Here is a 21,115-nt window from a genome sequence, read left to right as displayed (position 1 = left end):
AATAACTCGGACTCAAATAACTCGGACTCAAATAACTCGGACTCCAATAACTCGGACTCCAATAACTCGGACTCCAATAACTCGGACTCCAATAACTCGGACTCCAATAACTCGGACTCCAATAACTCGGACTCCAATAATTCGGACTCCAATAATTCGGACTCCAATAATTCGGACTCCAATAATTCGGACTCCAATAATTCGGACTTCATTCAGGAACCGTCACGTGCCCATAAGAACGTGTACAACATCTTCACAACCAATATTTCAGACCCTATGGTATTTAATAGTTAAAATTTTTCAGAACAGATTTGGCGGAAGCAATACTGTGGAGATCGTTTTTTTGACCAAAGGATTTTTTTTTTTTGCATGAAATAGACGCGAACGGACATTGTCACAAACAACCTAGTTTTTGCGCGGCCATGCAAGCTTAGGCGAAGCAAATCCTTTGGACGTCAAACTTAGGTGCTCTGTACATTGTTGCAATTGCAGGCTGTGGCACTAGGGGAATGCTAGGACGCGCTCCGATGCCATTGACCACGGGGAAAAGCAGGGGGAGGTGGGGGGGGAGGTGTGGATGGCAGTGCATTCACGTAGGCTCTCGTTCCGCTTGTTTTTTTTCTGTGTTCTATGCCCGCGGTCTTTGCTACCGTTGTTAACTACGAAAAAGTGCCTTCGTTCATGGCATGAGCATGACCTGCGCGCCACGGTACATCGTGAAGTGGCATAGGCATGACGAAAGCATGACGGTTGAGATATTCTAACTGGTGATCACCTTGAGCGAGTTGCATGCTAAATAAGTTCCCTCAGCTGTGGACGAATCCAACTGCTTCTGCATTATGGTTCTTGATAAGTTTTGATAAGAAATTTCGGATGATAGGCATTTTTTCACAACTTAATGTGAGTCGGACACGACTGAACGACTAAACTGAACTGAACTGAATGTGATTTATATCACCAAGATTCTACTGTATTCGCACAGGCTTTGCGAAGTGTGAGGTATGTCGGGCATTACAGTGGGGCGCTTTTCCTTCCTGCGAATCCCAGCTTCTGTGACTGAAGAGAATCAGCACTTTGGCGACGCTAATACCAGCCACCCACCTTCTGTTCCTGGGCGATTTTTTCAAGCAGGGCCTCCTGCTTCTTCACCTCGGGAGCCATCGTCGGAGGAGGGGCGCTTGCCGGTGGCCCACCACCTGCGGGAGGAACCAAGCCCTTGTTGGAGGTGGCCGCTGCTATCTCGTGGTCCTCCTTCTTCAGGGCCTCCGGATCTAGGGCGACCTCGTCTTTGGGAACAGCCTTAGGCTCCGGCACAGGAGCAGGCTTGGCCGTTGGAGGGGGAACGACCTGTTGTGCATGGATGGGGGAAACACAGTGAGCACTACGGCAGCTCCCCAACTCCACTCTGGTTGCCCCTGGGAGCTAGACTCAGTTCATTAAAAAGACTAGGGCATAGAACGAGGACAAAGACAGCAAAAGACAGAAAAAGCATTGTCGTCTTTTTCTGCAGTCCTGTCTTTTTCTTTTTCCACATTTTATCTTTCAATTAATTGTGACCTACCGACTAGCCCAGTTTTCTGCCTTACCCGAAGTTAAGAGCAACGCTGCTACCCGCTTTATGGCTATGCTGACATATGCTTGGCGAGAAATTTGATTTGGAAAGTCTTTTCCCCCATCACTCAATTTGAACTTGTGACATCAATAATGAAAAGGACTCTATGTTCACCATTTGGAAGAGAATTGCTGCACGACCTAGTTTCAGGGACAAAAAAAGAATGTAAGCCGAATAAATAATAAATAAGCCTATGCTTGATGTCGTCCCAGTTTCCTCGTAAGGACAGGCAGTGATGGTGGGTCCTGTATGTATTTCATCATTTGATGCATTCTAGCATACACCAGCTATGTTTTCAATGAAATTACGTTCTTCCTCGCTAGGATGTAGTGATGTATGAACACAGGCCAACTACATAGGAGTTGACGTATGTCGACAGAGCGCCAAGCTCAAACAATTGAGGCCACTCTCACCAAAAACAGCTGCTCATAAAGCCCAGCTTATAAACAAGCAAGAAAGACTGAAAACAAATACAAGAATCGCTGGCACAGGCTGACTTCATACACAAAAAAATGCGTGGATCAGCAATAATTTTCGGGTGTGCATTCCAGAGGCTATGTTACATTGCAATTCACCTTAGAACGGTGACAACCCGTTCTTTTTTGTGTTACCGCAAACGTCATGACTTGGAGTGACTAGCAGGGAGACTTCTAAATCTAATTTTCTTGGTTGATAAATGCATCTTTTGCTGCCGTAACAGCATCAACATAGCCAGGAGGAGTCTCATAAGGTGCACAAGTTGTTCACAGGTGAGTTAAGTAGTATGGTTACGGTCGAGAGCTGCACTTTAGACACAACAGCATTTCTAAGCTACTCTTCAGCACAACCACGCTTAAGAACGAAGTGGACCTGGACATATCAAACCCAGGTACAGTGAAATTTCGTTGATAAGTTTTTTACGGGCATTGAAAATGTATTATACGAAAATCGTATTATTAAAAACGAGCGCCAAAAGGTCGTGAATGAAACATATTTGGCAACAGCATTTCCTTCCCTCCGCTCCAGACATTTCGTTTCTTAATGTCAAGAAGCAAGCTTTTCTGAAACCCATAGAAACAAGTCAATTTCAAACATGGGAAGATGTTACTGTTGTGCAGCATCTTGGCACGCTACCAAGGTTAGCACCCTCAGACTGTGACGGAGTGAAACAGAGACCTACTACAAAATCAACGGCTAGGTTACTCTCAGTACTATCACTGCCCCCCCCCCCCCCCCCCCAAGACTTTTTTTTTTATTATTATGCCAGCTTGCCATAAGGCATATTATAAAAACCGATTATTTTCCGCAGGGAACCGGAGAAGGCTCCTGCTCTTATTGTTCTTGGTGAGCCAGAATCCTTATCCTTGATGCCCTAGTCCCTGCACAAGTCCACAGCAGGTGGTGAACATCCACAGTGTTCAGAACTTAGTGTGTGAGGTGGTCAACTTTTCTAAAGCTGAAATTCTTAAACCATGCAAGTCGCACATTTTCACAATCACATTATCTAAACAAACACGAAAATATGACCACATTAGCCGTACGAAAATGCATTTCCTCTACAGGGCAATGGCCGAAGCAGAGGCAACAATCAGCACGCCTTTCATGGTTGCAGTTGCCGGCATAAACAATCTCCACACAAAAGCACTCGGCGAGGGCCTTGGATGAAAAAAATGGCAAGCACCCTTTTGTCCCATGTCGTTTCCCACATTCTCATTTGATGAACATGAAACACGCTGATGATCTCGTGAAATGTTAATGTTACACTGACAATGTGTACTTAAAACATGCTATTTATTGGCGACGTCTGGTGCCCACAATCAGAAAACCATTTTGAGCGGCAATGGCAACACAGCAGCTAGAATCCGAATGATCTCGACATTTGGTCGCGCTCTATCCAAAGATGACTGAAAACTTTTCAGCCAGCATGGCTATAATGCCACGAGCGACCCAGAACATTTTAGAAGCAGCATCTAAGACAAGCAAGAGCTCACCTCTTTGTCGACGGGAGGCTCGACGGGCTCCGGTGGTTCCAACCGCTTCTCCAATGATGTCACCGCTGCAAAGGTGAGAGAGAGTAGGTTGCAAACCCCTTCTAAATCTTATTCTGCAGCACAGAAGAGTTAAGTGACAGTAAGACGTGGCGCTCAGAAAGTGGGGATCTAAGGAAAGCCTAAGGAGACTTGAGTGTGGAGAAAAAGCTACCTCCTAATATTTGTTTACTTTTTGCTCTACCACTACTTTATGAACTCAACTCAAAGGTGCCACAATCGCAATCATTCTGGCCTCAGATGAAAGAAGTTAGAACACAGTTTATTTATTTATAATACTGCAATCCCATATTTTTTTGTTTTGTTTTTCCCACCCTGTTGAAACAGGGTGGGAAAAACAAAACAACAAATACATCATACAACACATGGGCAAAACATTAGCAAGTTGAAACTGAGAAAAAACAAAAACAGCCCTTTCATAAACTTTATAGAATGACGGATGCAAATGAACTCGGTGAAGGTTGTAAAACTTCAAGGTCACTCAGGTTATTCCAGTCAGTCCACGTTCTTGGGAAAAATAAATACTTACAACAGTTTTTGCGCCGCTGAAATGGTGTTATACAAGTAAAAGCATGCCTTCATCTAGTATCATAGGCAGTTGAGAAGGAGATACTTTCAGAGAGGTCAATTTTATAGATGCCTTTAATTAATTGAAATAAGAACTTCAGTCTGGTGAGACAATTTCTTTGACTTATTGAAGGAAAGTTAGCTCTTGTTAATAAGGCAGTGACTGAATTACGCTAAAAATTATTGTAAATAAACCTTACTCCTTTCTCTGCACTTTTCCTAGATTATTAATGTTAGTTATTGTATAGTGGTCCCAGATAAGGGAAGCATAATCTAAGGTAGGAAGAACTATTGATCTGTAGTCAAGAAGACGACTTTAACTTCACGGCGTAAAAAATACGTATACGGACAGGCAAACAAGCGAGTGCAGAAGCTTTCTGGGATCTGAAGATTTCAACACCCTCATTATCGAGCTGTCAATGATAGAGATTCCTTTCTTTTTTTACCTTTGGTTCACTTACGTTGTGCGGCCTTTGGAGACAATGCTGGTACAGGTGACACTGGCGCAGCCTTGGGCACCAGAGGCTTCACCAAGTTGGGCACAGGTGAAACGTTGGACAGCTTGAGGTCGGCTTTAGCTGCATCGAGGTCAGTGAACCGTTACGACAAGAAGGCTCACCTCATTCAGAGGCGGACGGGGGGGGAGCTGTTCTCTCCAAGCTAATGGCCACCCCCTATCACTTTGAACATATCCTGAACTCTAAAGCATACACAGGAACTTTGTGTACATCAATCAAGAAGCCCCGTTAGGAGTGCACAAAACCAGACGTCGGCGGATGTAGTAGCGGGCAGAGCCACTGGAGGGCACTAGTTTACCTTATACAAGTGCGAGAATAAACACAGGAGGACGGTAGACATCGAAGCACAACAACACTGCCTTTTATTCGCTCCTGCATTCGTCTTTTTAAGTTTTTACTGTTGCTGTGTTCCTTCCATAACGTTTAACGCAGCTCATAGTACAAGAACGTCACAGTGTCACAAACCTGCCGTAAGAGCTACAAATCTGTCACAAGACAAGGCAGGGCACTTGCAAAACAAAAGACAGCTCGCAGAACAGGAAGAAGACCGTCCCTTCGATGATGCCCAACGACGCCTGAAGAAGAAGTGTCGGTAATGGAACGCCACCCAAAACGCAGCGTTCATAACGCTCAGCTTCCTCAGTCCTGCGTATTGTTTTCACCAGACTGCGAGCCCTGCAATGAACCTCAAGCCTATAAATGCTGTCAAGAACTGCAACGGTACGAAAACAAAGCCATTCTGCTAGGTGTCTAATGAGCATGCTGTGTGCGCCATGTAGCAAAGCGGACTGGTTTCGAGCCCGATGCTTCTGTGGCACATTTTTTTTTTCTTTCATCAATGCTGTCCGAGATACGCAATTTTTTTTTCTAACCAACAAAAATTGAGAACAATGAAAGTGGTCACTGCAGCTACTGCAACGTCGCCCATTACACTATCCTCCACAAACCGGGCCGCTTCTGTTTGCGCAGTGTTTCGCTGCCAGGTTAGATGAATAGAAATTCGAAACTTCTAACTCCAAGAAGGCCCAAATACTTCAAAAAGTGAAAGTACCGCACAAATCAAATCAAATTTATTACTATCAAAAAAAACTAAGCACGCACCTTCTCTTCATATCTCAGCTAGGGTTAACTAGTAGATCCCAGAAGAATAGTTCCCAGAACAGTTAGAATGGCAGCGTATTATTCAACACCCTCAAGCCGAAAGATGTGGCCATTTTTTTTTTTCCATGCAATTTTTTTTTCTGTGCTTCTCCAGTTATGAGCACCTGAATCTCCAATCCTTTGACAAATCCTGGTTCAGTGATTTACAGTTTTCAAACACTTTGATAGTTTGCCCAAAATTAAATAAATGTCTACAAAAAGAGTAGCACTTCACGTTACAAACCTGGCCAGTTGCCTTTCTCGAGGACTGCATAGTTGTTCTCCAAGGAGAGAAAAGCATAAGCTTTTCTTTTTATCAATATCACGTTCACTGCACAGCACGTGATGTTAATGTTTTTCAGTGCACAACATTTCACCGCTTCCATACATTCCCTCCAACTTTCCTTGGAAAGCTGCCGATTCCTCCAGAAAAAGAGAGTAGAGAGACAGAGCTCTTTTTCTCAGAGTATTTCGCTCTCCCTTTCTCTCACTAGAGAAAGAAGAGACTCTTCCTCTCTCTCTTTCTAGCTCTCCCTCTCTACAGTGAGAGAGAGACTCTCTCTCTCTTTCTAATCACTGACTATCATTATCTATCAATAACTATAACTACTGGTCACTATACACCAGTATCCCACCGATATCGCGTGGTATCTCAGTCTCACGGACCCACCTCGCAGGCAGGTTTCAGACAAACGGTTTTCACCAGAAGCCAAATAAGGCTCTCGCTTTAAAAAGAACATTCATATTTCTCCAGAGAAAAAAGCTTTTTCTGTCCCGCTAACTATGCCAAAGGTGGTGCTTACGGAGCAGGGGTGCAGGCCTCGACACGATGGCGACCGCAGGGTTGAAACGACCGCTGGCAGGAGGGGAACCCCGGTCGGGAGGACGCACCTGACTCAGGGTAGCCGCTGTGCATGCGATCATGATGCACAGCCCCGTCCATGACAGGAACTGCACGGCACGCATTACATTCTATGCACGCTCAGGTGAAGCAAGTTGAGCACTCTTTTTTAGAACTCCATTGTACACCAAGAGAAACCTGGTGCAAATACTGTCAAAATCTGCCGTGAAACCCATCCCGGTGCTCCTAGCTGGCTTCAAGCTAGGCTCTGCAGCAACTTTTCTCGACAATATTGCTAAAGCTACAGACCCAAAACACTCTCTCTTTCTGTCACTGAGATACAGTCTCTGGATGAAATTACCTGTTTCCTTTCGAAACACCAGTGTACTGTATTGCTCATTTTTAAGGTGCATTTCTAACAGAACTGCACATCTAGAAGCACAGAGTCGCACCAAGAGCAATTCCTTTGAACACACCAAACTATTTGAATAGTTACAAGAAGCTTCCATACGTGACACCAGCTACAGTGGTGATCATAACATTTCCAGCAACTGGACAGAAAAATGAGCATCCACAGGAGGTCTTCAGACTATGCACAGTGTGAACTTTATTCGCAAGGCACTTAATCAGGATTCCGAAATGCATGCAAGCACTTTGAAGCAATCCCATTGGTGTATTTTCATAATGCAACCAGACTAAAGCAGTTCGAGCGCAACTTCCAGCCTTAGACATCAGCTGCCACCAGTATATAAAATTCCACAGGAACACTTCTATATGTCTTTACCTGACCATCCATTTAGTATCACACAAACAAGTAAAAAATGCGACTTAGTTTCAGACAATCAACCTTCAGCCCACTTCACGCAAAACATAAATGCTATATTTACAAACATCTCATTATTGGGAGGCTCTTTTATTGATTGTTTTCATGTAACACACATGCACGCATGCAGAGAGGGAGAGAGAGAGAGAGAAGATATGGACGCACTTAGCATGCTTGCATGTAATAGAAACAAGTTTCCTGGCAACTTTGAGTTCCTCTTAAAAGGAGTCTAATATAATCCAGTCACTTCTGTTCATGAAGCACTCATCGTGCTTTGTCTATAGAACAGCCAGGGAATTGTGGGATTGGATTGTGCAACTGTAAGTTACTGGCACTAGAGAAAGTTTCCGTTCAATGACATTTTAGGCCATTGTTCCACACACTTAGTGCGCATGGAATGGTCACCCAAGTGCGGTGTGCAAAGCTAGGTCATGTGAATGGGCCGAAAACTGCAATACAATCCCTCCTTTGCCATTTTAATTCACGAGAACAGTAAAGGCAGCCTGCCTCAAAAACAGTAATCAAACTAAACGAAGAGGCTGGCATTATGGCGCAGTTTTTCCATCCCTCATGTGACCTAGACTCCGCATTTGATATTATAGCCCTCGCTCGGCTGCTGACACTGATACCGAAGCTGGTGAGAAAATAATGTTCAATTATTTGTTTAGTTCTCGTCGGCAGAAACCACACGATTCATGCACAGTAACGCCTTACGTGCCAGTAACGAGAAAAAAAAATGTTATAAAAGTTTGGTGTCTGCGCTCCTTTATGTCGGTTGCATACACCAGTGGCCAGGAATGAAGGAGGACTTGGCACTAATGGATGTAATTTGTGGCCAATGGGAAGCACAGAAGCTTTTACAGCCAAGATTTAGGTGCATCATGGTTTAATAGGCTACGTTGATGAGGCCAAAATGCGGAATCAAAAAGTCAATGCAAAAAGTGAAGCCACCATGGTTCAGGTGTCCCCAGAGAAAGTGTGACAGATACTACTCCCTTCCTTTCCTGTAAACCAATAGGCTTTTTGAAAAATAAATAATGGTAATTAATGACTGTGATAGTTAATAACAAAATAATAATAATAATAATAATAACAATAATAATAATAATAATAATAATAATAATAATAATAATAATAATAATAATAATAATAATAATAATAGTGGTGGTAAATAAAAAGACCAAATAAAATATAAAAACAAAAACAACACAAACTAAAATAAAAATAAACACATTACAAAGTAAGAAAGTAAGACCCCTAAATTTTTTCAGCAGTGTCTCTGATACTCATTCCCACATACTTGCCACAATGAGAGAGCACTGTAAACAAAGGGTGTAAATTGAAACCTTAAACCTTTCATCAGGGTGTAAAAACTGCACCTTGGCAATGAGCCGCTCGTTGGTGCTTTTGGCCTGGATGCGGGTGAACACGAGGGCGGGCATGATGATGCAGATAAGCGTGCCGATGGTGGACCCCGTGAGGCCCAGCACTATCTCAATGTTGGGCACCAGGCAGGCTGTCACCAGGGTGGCCCCCACCAGGAGCACCGTCAGCAGACGAAACTGGCCGTCCGGTATGTAGTCGTACGACGGATCGTGAAACTTGCTGCCCTGCACACGATGGATAATAGATGCTTTAGGCTAACTGTCCTCACTACCTCTCATAATATGTTTAGCTTTATTTTGCTTTACAAAGATAAATGTTACAGCTCCGACGATACCGTAGTGGAGGGCTCCAAAAATTTCAACCCCTTGGGTTTCTTAACACGTGCCGACTTCACAAAGCACACGGACGCCTAACTCTGCCACCTAGCAAGCTTTCTTTTGACGTGAAAAATACTGACGAGTGTTTATGTCCTCCTGGGTAACATGCTAGGCTTAGCGAAGGCTGTCGTGCTACAACCTGTCTTTTGCGAACACTCGAAACTTACAGCAATATTTAAGATCTACACATTTTATGGCACCTTGAGCTAACACAACGATAGCAATGTGTGCATTGGTCACGTGCAGGTGCTGGCCGCGTGACTGAACACACGTGACCTCTGGCGTGAATTCACTGGTGAGGGCTCGGTAAAGCAGCTTCCGGCGACAGTAGACAGGGAACATCGCGCGAAGAGCGTTTGCGTTACGAGAGGCACCGACTGTGCAATGCACAAGGCTGCGGCCGCTACTCACTCAGAGAGCCCTCACTTGCCTGTTCCTCTAGCATGACCAAGGGCAAGTGATCACCATCGAGACCGTACAGGCCCGCACAGGAGTGATCACTGTTGGCCTGCGGAAGGGGCAACACTTCGTGTCAGGCAAAAAGCACTGTTTGAGCTAGACTACAAGAGGATACTACAAGGATGTTGCGCACCCCTCTTTGGGAGGTTTCAAGGAAGAAGAAAGCAAAACCGAAAAAGCGTTATGCACTGCACTACATAAAGCAACCGCCCAGCAACATCGGTTAATCTGCAGTATTTACTGTGCGGGTCCATACCGTAGCTCTGAAGCCTAAACCTCATGATTGTGCCCTTGTATTCCTTGCCACCCTCATCTTGCAGCACCATAGTTGCCAGGTCTGCCAGCTTCTTACTATTACCACCCCGTGCTGCAGCATCTAACCTCGTGCTGTTGCGCCTGGTATACCCTTCCTTTCAATCTGTCCTCTCCTCCTACCCTCCCTCCTCTTTCCTTTCCCCTCTCTGCCTGTGCAGGTGCCTACATTAACAAGAGCTCCTCGCATTAATAGCTATCTCTGTAAAAGCGAATTTAAGTGGTCCCTTTTCGTGGTTTAAGGTGATTTTCATTTTTACCACCTTCCACCGAGCATCAGCCACAGAGAATAAACACTGGTCTCAATTCAGCACAGGAGACAAAATGTTTTTTTTTTTTTTTTTTTTTTTTTGCAACCAAATTTTGGGGTTCCTCACGAGAGTCCTGTACTGCCTTCGACGATGAAGAGGGCAAAATATGAGGGCCATTTAGCAGCACCCTTTCCGAAAGCTTGTCTGCCTCGAGAGGATCAACCAAGAAACAAGTTACGTTGAATGAAATGCGAATGAGGCGCTACTTCCGTGTGACATCGGCGCATGGCCCTGTTGAAGAGAAACAATAGCCCTTAATGCACTCACTCTCTTGAAGATGAGCGAGTGCAGGCTGGTGCGGCAGGGGAATAGGCACAGAGGAAAGGAAACCACCAGGGTGGCCACAAAACCCAGCTTCAGAAACTCCGAGGACAGCGAGGAGCCCAATCGCACCAGCACATTGCCCGGCAGGGGGCCACCCGCACCACAGAATGCCACGTACCCAAAGAAGCCCATCTGCAAAAGAAAAAAAGAAATGGAAAGAAATGCACGCACGCAACTACGGGTCTCTATAACTTGCCAGCCTTTGTTTGTCAAAATCACAAGAGGGCTAAGGCCAATAAGAACTAAAAGGACAGAGCAAAATGCGAGCAATGCCTCTAAAAAAAAATATGCAACATAAGCAATGCCATCACTTTTATGCTTCCTTGCAATGGCGGAGATAAAGTGCCGGTGGTGCGCAATATATAACAAAATGTTCCCATCATGTTTTTCCTTGTCCTCTGTGGCCTAGAGTAGGCAGTTTAATGATTCTCACTGAAGAGAATTGAGATTATAGAAGTACCGCGATTCGGACGGGTTTGAGACAGCGCTTGTTCTGTGTCGTTCTTTCTTCAGTCCCAGTGTTTCCTCGCGATGTTCGATGCAGTGAATAGAGATTAATCAACGCAGTCACCACATGAAACAACCCCGATTGCGGACGTAGGTTTGCAACTTTGCCTTTTCCACTGAGCCATATGCATATGCGTTTTACAGTGGCGATTCGAAAACAGGAGGACTGCTTTAAGTCAGGGTCTTAACAAGATGTCAACTGCATTGTGACACGACAAAATGTGCCACGTGACGCTACACTTCCATTTTCCAGCCTACAAGCACGCAGTGCTCAAGAAGCAAAAGCGGGAGCTCTCAAGAAACGTCAGTGCAGTGTTCTTATTCAAGGGTTAGCTATCATTACTGCGCATTAAACTTCACTGCATTCCAGCAGTCACATCTAGCATGATGAAGTACGATTATAGCATGATGAGGAAAAAGCAAGTTAACCCACGTGACAGGTGCAATATGAAAGTTGAACGAAACACGAATGTGAGGTTTCACTACGTGTTGAGATGAACTTGCGGCGAGGGGTCACCCACCATGACGTAGACTAGGGAGCACATCTGGACCGCTCCGTTGACCACAGAGTTCATGCGCTTGAGCGACGGGTCGTTCACCGTGTCGAAGATTTCAAACAGCTGCCTGCAAGAAGTGTCACATGGTATAGAGTCAGCTTTACCAGCATCCCTGAACTAGCTACTGCGAAAAGTGAATGTCGAATCCTGCACAATGGCACAAGGCTGGACGCTCTAGTGACCTGGCTCTGCAGCAAACAAAGAAAAATGAACTTCTGGAAATTAATGGAGCTTTACACGTAAAAGCTATGCTCAGGCTGTGAGGCAGGCTGCAGCAGAGGGCTCGACAAAATTTAAAGCACACGCACCAAAATCCATAAACAGGAAACGCACACAAAATACATAGATGCAAAGCACGCAAGATAACATGTAACACAGGGCAGGTGCAAATGCCTTTCCTCTCAAAGCTATTAATCCATTCACGCTATCACGGCATTCAGTCTTTACAACACTGCTCGATACATGGCTTACGTGTTTTCCCTGAAAGAAAAACTGATCTATTAAACACAGTAAAAGCTCGTTAGTTCGAACTTCGTGAGGACTCCAACAAGGTTTGAATGAACTGATATTGTAACGAACGAAAAAAACAGAAAGGATAGTACACTGAGAATGTGGAGCAGCCTGGATGGTAGTGAAGTTATTTCATTTCATCTTTTAAAAAAGTCTGTTATAACCGTCTGCATTTGCGATGGCCTAAGAAGTCACTGGTGTTCAATGAGTCTGCACTGAAAGATCGCATCGGAGTTGCCGAGGGGTTGCAACTGCCTATCATTTTCGTCCAAGGAACAGGCTAACGGCAAGTTCACCAACATACGAAGTCCTGTGGGTCATTTTGTCAAGTCGTTTTATTTGGACATACAGCTGAGAGTGTTCACAAACCTTCAATCACCACCAAAGCATTAAGGATCAATTTTGCAGTTTGCGATGTATTTCAGAAAAGTTGGCAGTGTGTTTTTCAGTGCAATGTACTTTTTACTGCTTTTCTATTTCGATACCAGCACGACGTCAATTTTTCTGCTGGATTTCAGTCGTTTCTTTCTGTGCGGCACAACCTAGACAAATACGTGCAGCCAACAAAAGCGAGAACCCTATTCCGTTTTTTTGTTTTTGTTTCGAAAGTGCCATCGGCAATGCTGTGTAAATACTTGGTTTACTGCATCCCGGCACTACTAACGCTATTGATTGCTTAACAACAAAAAAATTCAAGGGGTGCACTTAAGTCTACTCACGTGCGGTAATGCGAAAGCACGCAGGGGCACGTCTTGCGTTGGTTTCAGTTGGGTTGTTAAGTGGATACTGGATTGCACTGTTGGTTATGGCTTAGATTACAGCTATGACTAATGCCGCAAGTCATAGTGAGAAAATCTGAATAACCAAGCAGGTGTGAAAAATCAGGAATGCAAGTTTTTGGTTTGTATACTCCAACAGAGCGTAATTAGGCCAAGCAGTACAGTGTCTGAAAATTCAAATTAATTTGGAATAAACGAGCTTTTACTGTTTGATGAGACTTGTCAAAAAGATGCAATCAAATTTGCAAAATTTGTTGAGCAGTTCCCCATGTATAGCTATGACAGCGAAACGATACACCATCATTCCTATTTAGCTTTTTTTTTTTTTTTGCTTTTTTGTACCTATGCCTATCACGCAGCTAGCGATAGATGGCGCTACTAGTATATTCCTCCAAGTGAAATGGGTACGTCACAAGAAGCAGACACTGACGGTTGGCAGGAGAGGGCCATGGCAAAGATTGGCAGCACAGAGAGCAGGTTCTCATGACGCCACAGAACCACCCGGTCCCACCAGGCACCAGACCACAGCACCGGGAAGCTCTCCACAAACACCTGCAGTCACAGCAGCACGCTGCTTAACAAAACAACAAGCGCTGTTCGCATGGTGCCTCTTTTGCTCCCAGCGCAAAGCACAGTTTGATATTCTTCCTTAACTCTTTGAGTGTCGAATATATTAAAAAAAAATTTGCCCCCGATTCTAGACAAACAAAATCGTGAAAGTCCGGATAAATAAGCAGATAATCTATAGGGAGAGACAGTCACAGCATCAATAAAACTAACTAAACAGGGGAGAAATTACACTCCGTGAGTGTCAATAAACCGAGAGCGCCAACAAAGATAAAGATGAGCATCCATGAACCACCGCTGCCGTCCCAAGAAAGATAGAGAGAAACTTTTGCGTTTCCATTGCAATAGCACAGAGAACACTAGATTGTGAGGGCGAGTCGCTGCAAACCACTCGTAGCTCAAAAGCGCTCAATCCACTTTTTTTTTTTCTACCAGATAGTAGTGTAAACATTTTTCCAGCACTTCTTGCAGGTCCTAGAAGGTCTTCCCAGGCCTCCACTAGCGCCCCAATAAACATAGTGACCAAATTTCGTGCGTCCATTGCAATCACATGGCAATATCGAAATCCTGAGGGCACACTGCCTCGAACAGTGCGCAAAAAGACAGTCACGGTCAGTCTTCATTTTCTCCACAAGACAGCAGCATAGACAATACAGTAGAACCTCGTTGATACGTTCCCGGTTCGTACGATTTCCCGGTTCATACGATCAAAATCGAGAGCACGAAAAAATGCCCCATAGAGTTCCATGTATTTGTTTCCCGGTTTATACGTTCCTGGATTGCACGGTTTCCCGGTAAATACGTTCAGACTTTAGCGAAACAATACGTTTTGCGACGAAAAGAAGAAAACGATTTGGCGAGGCGTAAGTCGCCGCCGTGGCGGTTTCTCCGCAGTGCTCCGCTCGGCGCGGTCGCATGTCAACGGCGCTGCCCCACCATGGAGGAGGGAGCGTGCGGCAATATCCGTGAAGCCTAGCCATAAAAAATAAATGGGAGCGGGTCGGCCCCTACGTGTTAGACCACGTGATAACGTGCGGTGATATCTACTACCGCGCGAATACGCGAGTCGGCGCCGCGCGGGGTCCGCCGCGCGCGCAGCACCCAGCAGACCACGGTGGAGCAGACAGCCGCGCGCACTAAAACGCACCGACGTCAAAACATTGGGTCTAACTAGGAGAGCGAAAAAACGGGGGAGGGAGCGGCTTCATCGACGCTTGGCTTGCGAAGGCTAGCCGCGTGACGTCATGCTTCCTCCTAGCTTTTCCTACCTCTATGTACCCCACCTCCTCCAGTTCCTCCGATTCCTAGCAGAGTTAGTACGTTCACTGTATGCAGCAAACAGAAAGCGCTCGCGATATCGCTTGGTTTCCGCCAGTCAAGCGAGCACCACTCTGGTTGCTTTTATAGCCGGTAAACAGCGCCACAAGCTGAGGTTGCGTAATCGGGACGCACAAGCCTGTCAAAATTTTTATCTCTTAATCTACCGCAGGTTTGACTATGCAGCTTTGTTTTGGCCGACGCGGGTTTATTTTGATGATTGCCTACTTTTAAAGCTTCCAGACACTACTATTGCTGCTATCATCATCAGTTCCCACCACCCTGCGGTCGGACGAATAGATTAGCTACCGATTCTCATTTCCACCTTCCTGCGTCGTTTGCTGGCTGCCATGGCGTCTCGTAAGCGTAAGCCGTTGTCCTTGAAGGAGAAGTTGAACATCTTGGCAGTCGTCGACGCAAATCCGAAAAAGAAGCGAACCGACATTGCAAATGACCTCGGACTGCCAGCATCAACTGTCAACACGATCGTGTCGAAGCGGAAGGAGATTGAAGGCAACGCGTTGGTGTTCGGCGCAGGGACAAAACAGGCCCGTGGAGCCAGGCATGGGGAGCTGGAAGAAGCACTTCTGAAGTGGTTCAAACAAGCGAGGGCGTCCGGTGTCAACTTTGACGGAAGTATTCTTCGCGAGAAAGCATTGGAAATTGCAGATGTGCTTGAGATTGATGACTTTACCGCCTCGAATGGCTGGATTAGCCGCTTTCGTGCTCGGCATGCCATCGCGTATCGCCAAGTGAACGGCGAAGCGGCAAGTGTGAATCCAGCTGACATCGAAAACTGGATTTCATTGCTGCCCGGAATTTTGAATGCACACGATCCACGAGACGTGTACAACGCTGATGAACTGGGACTGTTCTTCAAGGTACAACCGAACAAAACGCTGTGCCTGAAAGGCGACGATTGTCACGGCGGCAAAATAAGCAAAGACCGCGTGACGGTCCTTTTATGTTGCAATGAAGATGGGAGCGATATGCTCAAGCCTTGGGTGATTGGGAAAGCCAAGAACCCGCGCTGTTTGCGCAATATCGCACACTTGCCTTGTGTTTATAAAAATAACACAAAGGCGTGGATGACGTGCAGCATTTTTGAAGTGTTCCTTCGGTACCTCGACGGACGACTCGGATCGAGAGGAAGGAACGGGCTGCTGTTTCTAGACAATTGCGCGGCCCACCCGAAGGACACTTCTTTTCTTCGAAACGTCCGCGTCATTTTTCTTCCGAGCAACACAACGAGTCATCTGCAGCCTTTAGACGCCGGGATTATAAAAAACGTGAAACACTTGTATAGAAAGTGCATTGTGCGACGATTCCTGGCTCGTGTTTCACGACAGCAGGACCCGGGGAAGTTGTCGTTGCTAGACGCAATGCACTACTTGATCAGTTCGTGGGAAAGCGTTACGAGCGAAACTGTGCGTAACTGCTTTCACAAGTGCGGTTTTCGGCGCGTGCCAGGGGCCGAGGAGACCCAGGAGCCCAGCGACGACAGTGCAGAGATCGACGAACAAGAGTTTCGGTCAACCGGTGCCGATGGCTTATTTGCAGATTTTGTTGCTGTCGACGACAACGTGCCGACCTGCGAGCCGCAAAGCGTCGCTGAAATTGTGGCCGAGGTACGAGGCGGCGAAGCGTCTGATAGCGAACAAGAAAACGAGGAGGACATCCAGACTACTTTCGCCCAGGCCGCCGCCGGACTTGATGCGCTGCGGAGTTATTTCCGCGACAAAGAGAACAGCGTGGCAGACAAGAACATGCGTGAGCTAGAGAAGCAGCTCTACCTTGCTAATAGTCGCACCCTTCATCAGCGAACGCTGGTCGACTACTTTAAGCAGTGAGAATGGAAATAAAAAATGCCCTTTCACATCGTTCTCGAGTCTTGATTTTCGGAAATCAAGGTGAGTTTGGATCATACGTTTTCCCGGATAATACGTTTTTTTCTCGCATTTTAAAAAAAACGTATCAACGAGGTTTTACTGTATTTAAAAATTCCTATATTTTCTAGAGGATGGCAGCAGCCTCCAGTGAGCACGTCTAACTGAAGGGCACGAAATTTCATACACGTGCTCAGTGTCGTACCTGTACAGCGAATTCAGCCATAGTAGTACCCACACAGCAAGAACACTCAAAGGGTTAATTTAATGTCCCAGCAAATTACAATTAGAGTACTTTCTGCCATAGACTGGCCAGTTTGAATGCGGCAGTGAAAACTCTTCAGCGCGGAGACTTCAAAGGAATAACCAGAAAAGCAACACGACAGCTCTGAAGCACAAAAAGGACTAAAAGGTACAAAAGAAAAAAGTGTAACCTAATCATCGTCATCTAGAAGGCCTCCCCCATTATTGCTGGACAGGTTGTTCATCAAGCTGTAACCCTTACAGTCCAGTGAACTTGGCAGGCAGAGAAACTGCCTTAATGTCGTATACAACTTGAAAGCAACTCCGAGGCTCTTTGACATTCACATATTTCAATGAACTTTTTACTCCTCCATCCTAATCCGTTCTACCAAGTTTCGGAGCCGTGCAACGATTCCCTCCTGTGCGAATCAATTTTAAAATATGCCATTTCCTTTCACCCTCAGTTCCGACAATTGCTGTGGGCAACACTGCATTTGTGATGCAAAACCATTATTCCCATATTACTGCAAACTCGCCGCATGAAAAACAATGTTGAAGCTTGTATTAAGGCATTTTATGAACTGCACTACCATTTCAAATCGTTATTTCCACCATTCAATGCGCGTATGAATGTTTGCCCATAACTACTATAATAACTTATATGACGTCATCTATTTCTCAGCAGGACCATCATTTCTGGTTATGAACAGAGTTCTGGTTTTGATTTGCTGTTTTTGCATCAAGTTCTACTTTGTCTTTTGAAAACAGTCTGTTACAAATATCAAAAACATTGCAAGGAATGTGATGCATGTTAAAAGTGAAGCCCACCCCCCCCCCTCACCAAAAAAATAACAAAAAAAAGCCTTCGCGCCAATGGCGTTGACCCCCTTTAATGACATTGCAGTTAATCCAGTTAATCTGTGGCAAATTTTCCTGCACTTGCCATCCCCTTGTGATGTGGGAATCATCAAGTAGCATCAAGAGAATCAACCTCAGAATCGTGACAACTGAGCAACGTCACTGACAGGAGAGCTTCTTTTTTGAGGAATATTTTCCGCTTTGTTCTTCAGTTGTATCCGACTAAAGTGCCATAGTGGTAGTGGGTTTCATCAACAATTGATGATTATCTGGCGTACACATAAACTCAGGCGGCATGGACCTTCGGTCCAACATTGGCACTGTAATGGTCCTATATTGGGCTCTTCATTGCCAATAAGCACCAATATTGAGCCAATGTATTGTACTGCCTGGCAAAAAAGAGACGCGATGAGAACACAAGTGAGGGGGTTAGAGTGAGTAGGCATGCCAGCAACCTGCACTGGTCACCGCCGTGAGCAGACGCCAAAAAAACCCGTTTGCGTAAGTCCGTCGGAATAATAGATGCTGGTCCATCAGCGTGTGCACCGTCTCTCCCTAGCCAAGCTTGCAGAACAAGGAGGAAAGAGAGTGCACCTTGAACACCAGCAGGCAGTAGAACCCCAGGGAAAGCGCGGAAAGGGAGGTGAGGCTGTCCAACCGGCGAAGAAGTCCCAGAGGGAGGCCAACACAGGTGCCTAGCAGCATCAGCACGGTGAGCCGCAGCCGTGGGGAGGCCTCCAGCAGGAAGAAGTCAGACGCCAGTGGAGGGGCTAGGTCCCCCATCACCACAAAGAAGGCCACGCAGCTGCCCAGCAGGAAGCCCAGGATTCTGAAGAAGATGGAGGGGACACCAATCGATCACTAAATGTGGTAAAGATTTCACACTTTCTCTCTTTAAATTAATCCACGAAGTGTTTATATTGTATGAATACAGATTTTTAAACAGTGTTCGCTCTGCATTATATTCATGCATTTTCCCTGAGTTACCTTCCGCTTTTTGAGCTTCAATTATTTTTCTATTCACTATTTATTCATTCATGTAAGCGTGACTTGTTGTTTGCCGTTGTATGCCATGATATAAGAGTGCAGCTACACAATCACGCTGCTCTTCAAAGCAACTTTTCTGCGGCTGCTCCTTTCCTTGTACCAAAAAAAAAATAAAGACATATGATTATTGCTGTTATCATTACCATTGCAACAACAATGAATTTTGTGGCTGCTGAACCTGTCCAGGCAAAAGCAATGTGAAAGTGTGGGGGGGGGGGGGGGGGTAGTGCACACAAGCCCAAGCCCATGGCAATGCAAGTCGACAGCGCACTTCAGCCTGTCCTAAACGCTGGAAGTACACCCCGTCATGCCTCCCTCCATTCTTCAATGCATGCCAAAGTGCTTGCTCGGCACGTATCCCGCCTTTTAAATCAGAGTCACAGTTCTCAAAATTCTTACTGTCTTCATGCTTGCACCGGGCTAGGCCTCAGGAAAGCCACAGGTGTTCAATCAGCCTGCATCGCCACAAGCTCACATGTTCCCTTTTATATTACTTCCACATGTACATGGATGATGTCCCAGTGCCATGCAGAGCATGCTAGAAGTGCTTTTTTAAACGTCAAGATCCACAGCATAAGTACAGACATCTCTATAGTGAAAGAGATACTGTGGTAAAGAAAGGAGCACAAAGTAAGACAGACTAGTTAGTGTTGCATGTGTTATGAAGAGGTTGGTGCAGGAAACATGGATGAGAGACGAAAAGATGAGAAACACATAAGACGACTGACTAGCATTAGCCAGCCATCTTATGCATCTTATCTCTCCCTCCCTTTTCTACTTTTTTTGCACTAACTTCTTCATAGCATGCATGCATAACATGTGTGCATGCCATGGCTTCTCTTACACGGTTTACATCAAAAAGGTAGTATAGCATATTGTGAGGCATAGTGTAAACCTTTGACCACTTTATTTTTCCTTTCTTTTTTTCTTCTGTATCTCAGTTTGTGCATCAGTCAGCCAACCTCGAGGCTTTTCTCTCTCTACACACAACAATAGCAAGCACATTGACATTTGCCTATGAAAGGTGTCCCGCTGAATATTAAGGATAATAAGAAGAAAACTGTGCGATGCAAATATCTACTTTGTTCCAGAAGACAACGCCACTGTTGTTATTTGTGCCGTGACCATGACAACAGCAGCAGTAGTTTCAAAACGGTGCACTTTTTAATAAGCCATTCAACAAACACGTCTTTCTCACAGTATAGTTGTCACCTGCCTCTAAAGCATTCCAATCCTACCTATAGTTCAGACATCATTCTGCAGCTGTTTGGCTGCACATCAGTATGGAGGAGAAATGAACATATACACAGAATGTGAACCAAAAGATGTGCAAGCCATGATCCTCACGATTTGAAAGATATCCCTACAAGGAAGATTCGAGGAACATTTAGTAGGCTTTTAAGGCGACTCTATACACACACCACCACCAAAGAAACACAAGGGCCCAGTGCCCAAAGCAGAATGCTGTCCACACTGCCACAGAAAAACCGATGGGTGCCAACAGTTCACTCCGGTCATCCAGAAAAATGCCAATCACGCTGTATGATAAGCCACCCCGGAATAAGGGCAGACTGCCCTGGAATCAATCCTTTGCCTACAAAAGCACAAGAGCAGCGAGATCACACAAGACTGTGGCACGAGATAACAAGATCCTGACAACTGCGGGAAACCATGACAGCAAGAGGTCACAAAGTACAGGCCTCACAGGTATCTCCAACTAAGCCCAAACTCAGTGCCAAAGCAGAAAAGTGGACTAGATGGCAAGTCTAAATTCTGGAGGGCCACACCATCATAAAAGGGACAGAGACATATGAAGAAGAGGTAAGCAGGGAGCAATGGCCGGTCTCAGCAGCTGTTCTGTGCATTTTCATGGCCTGTGCTCACAGTTTGTGTCGAAAGTGTTGTTACCTCCATGAACCTCGAGTGGTCTGACTGATAGAAACACCTGAACAGGAATGGTGACAGCCATACTGACATCCAGTTTCAGTGTTTTCGTCAATCAAAAGACTTGAAGTCAAGAAAATAGCAACACTTTCGATAACGACGCAAACTCAGAATACGGACCCATGTCTCTACTCTTATATTTAGTGGCACATTGCAAAATTAAAACAAAGAAAAAATCCCACACAGAGCATAGGTATATGGGA

General features: G+C 45.4%; 1 protein-coding gene across 1 annotated transcript in view; it reads right to left on the bottom strand.

Annotated features, from left to right (window-relative positions):
* LOC146189446 (uncharacterized) overlaps nt 1-21,115 on the bottom strand; it is a 34,663-nt gene that overhangs the window by 3,503 nt on the left and 10,045 nt on the right. The window contains exons 5-13 of the mRNA XM_084604256.1: nt 18,516-18,750; nt 13,481-13,602; nt 11,726-11,828; nt 10,641-10,829; nt 8,908-9,138; nt 6,668-6,815; nt 4,668-4,784; nt 3,583-3,647; nt 1,102-1,347 (exon numbers count right to left, since the gene is read on the bottom strand). Coding sequence (XP_084460382.1) covers nt 1,102-1,347; nt 3,583-3,647; nt 4,668-4,784; nt 6,668-6,815; nt 8,908-9,138; nt 10,641-10,829; nt 11,726-11,828; nt 13,481-13,602; nt 18,516-18,750 — 1,456 coding nt within the window. The remainder of the gene's footprint in view (nt 1-1,101; nt 1,348-3,582; nt 3,648-4,667; nt 4,785-6,667; nt 6,816-8,907; nt 9,139-10,640; nt 10,830-11,725; nt 11,829-13,480; nt 13,603-18,515; nt 18,751-21,115) is intronic.

The sequence above is a fragment of the Amblyomma maculatum genome, chromosome 5 (assembly GCF_055883805.1).
Source record: "Amblyomma maculatum isolate TAMU_Amacu chromosome 5, ASM5588380v1, whole genome shotgun sequence".
Lineage (NCBI taxonomy): Eukaryota > Metazoa > Arthropoda > Arachnida > Ixodida > Ixodidae > Amblyomma > Amblyomma maculatum.
This window is presented reverse-complemented; position numbering and strand designations above follow the sequence as displayed.